Raw genomic sequence first — 1,450 nt, 5'->3', positions numbered from 1 at the left:
TCCCAGTTGAGCCACGGGAACAATGCGGGCAGCACTGGGGCAAAAAAACCCCAACTCCACGAAACAAACCGGTGTTTTCTTGAGAGCTTTGGGCTGGAGGTGGCTGGTTTCGAGACACGGTGCTGCTCGCTGGGTGACGCTGTCCCTCTTTCTCCAGATCTGCAACGGGCTGGTGCAGACGACCGGCTGGCCGTCTGTCGTGGCGTGCGTCGGGAACTGGTTCGGGAAAGGAAAGTGAGTGTTTCTTTGGCACGTCCCTCCTCATCCTCATCCGTCCTCCTCCCGGGTGGTGACACCAACCCCGGTTCTGTGCCCCTCAGGAGAGGTTTGATCATGGGCATCTGGAACTCGCACACCTCCGTCGGCAACATCTTGGGGTCGCTCATCGCCGGCGTCTGGGTTTCTTCCGCCTGGGGCCTGTCCTTCATCGTGCCCGGCATCATCATCGCCGCCATGGGAGTCATCTGCTTCTTATTCCTCGTAGAATGTGAGTGCCACGAGCCGGAGCGCAGCTCCGTAAACCGAGGATTTTTCTCCTTACCCATCTCCGAAGCGCTTTTGCCAATGCCGAATACTTATTTCCAGCTTGTGGCCAGGAGGGATGTAGACCTGACCACCGCAGGTCACTCCTCTCAGCGTATCTTGCTAGGAAATTGGGATTTTTAGGATTTGAACCAATGCTGGGAAGCAGGTAGCCCAGCCCTGAGGGTTTTCCAGCCCCGTATTTCTCCGCTGAGGTGTGAGATGCTGAAGGGAGAGCAGGCGGAGCGGTGCTGGTCCAGGCTCTCATGGGATCTCCTTTCTCCCTGCAGATCCCGAGGACGTCGGCTGCAGTCCCCCTCTGCACCACGTAAGTCGAATCCCTTCCCAGCGGGCTCGTGGCGGGCTGGGTGGTCGCTCGAGTTCACGGGGCGTCAGGTCGGAACGTTGGAAATCCGAGCGGTGTTCGGTTGTCATGGAGGATGCTCGTAGTTGAGTCGGTGTGAGCATCCTCAGGCCACATTTGGTGTTTCAGCGACGAGAGCCACATCTTCTTTCGGCTTGCTTTCAGGTGGCCTCTGATGAGGACGCTGGAGGGGCGCCCACCACCGAGAAGGACCCCGAAGGCATCGCTTCCCACGAGGGGCCGCTGAGCATCTCGGGCCAGAGCAGCACGGCCCGCTCTGACAGCCCCAAGGAGCCGGCCGAGGAGCCCGAAGCCATCAGCTTCCTCGGGGCTCTCCGCATCCCCGTGAGTCGCACCGTGACGGGGATGGAGGAAAGAGCAGAGCCAGGGCGGCTCACCCCATCGATGGAGAAAATTGGGGGGGAAACACCCTCTGGAGGAGGTTGGGAGAAGGAGACTCCGCTGACGTCTTCTCCTCTCCTGCCAGGGCGTGGTGGAGTTCTCCCTCTGCCTGCTCTTCGCCAAGCTGGTGAGCTACACCTTCCTCTACCGGCTGGCCCCCTT

The 1,450-nt window shown here is 60.3% G+C and overlaps 1 protein-coding gene across 1 annotated transcript in view; it reads left to right on the top strand.

Annotated features, from left to right (window-relative positions):
- Positions 1-1,450, top strand: part of SLC37A2 (solute carrier family 37 (glucose-6-phosphate transporter), member 2) — a gene marked incomplete at its 5' end in the record, with an annotated part of 5,651 nt that overhangs the window by 1,197 nt on the left and 3,004 nt on the right. Inside the window, 5 exons of the mRNA XM_009866399.1 lie at positions 158-234; positions 321-487; positions 813-850; positions 1,097-1,231; positions 1,374-1,450. Coding sequence (XP_009864701.1) covers positions 158-234; positions 321-487; positions 813-850; positions 1,097-1,231; positions 1,374-1,450 — 494 coding nt within the window. The remainder of the gene's footprint in view (positions 1-157; positions 235-320; positions 488-812; positions 851-1,096; positions 1,232-1,373) is intronic.

Source organism: Apaloderma vittatum, unplaced genomic scaffold (genome assembly GCF_000703405.1).
Source record: "Apaloderma vittatum isolate BGI_N311 unplaced genomic scaffold, ASM70340v1 scaffold32943, whole genome shotgun sequence".
Classification (NCBI taxonomy): Eukaryota; Metazoa; Chordata; class Aves; order Trogoniformes; family Trogonidae; genus Apaloderma; species Apaloderma vittatum.
The sequence above is the reverse complement of the archived record's forward strand: the minus strand, read 5'-3'. Positions and strand labels throughout refer to the sequence as shown.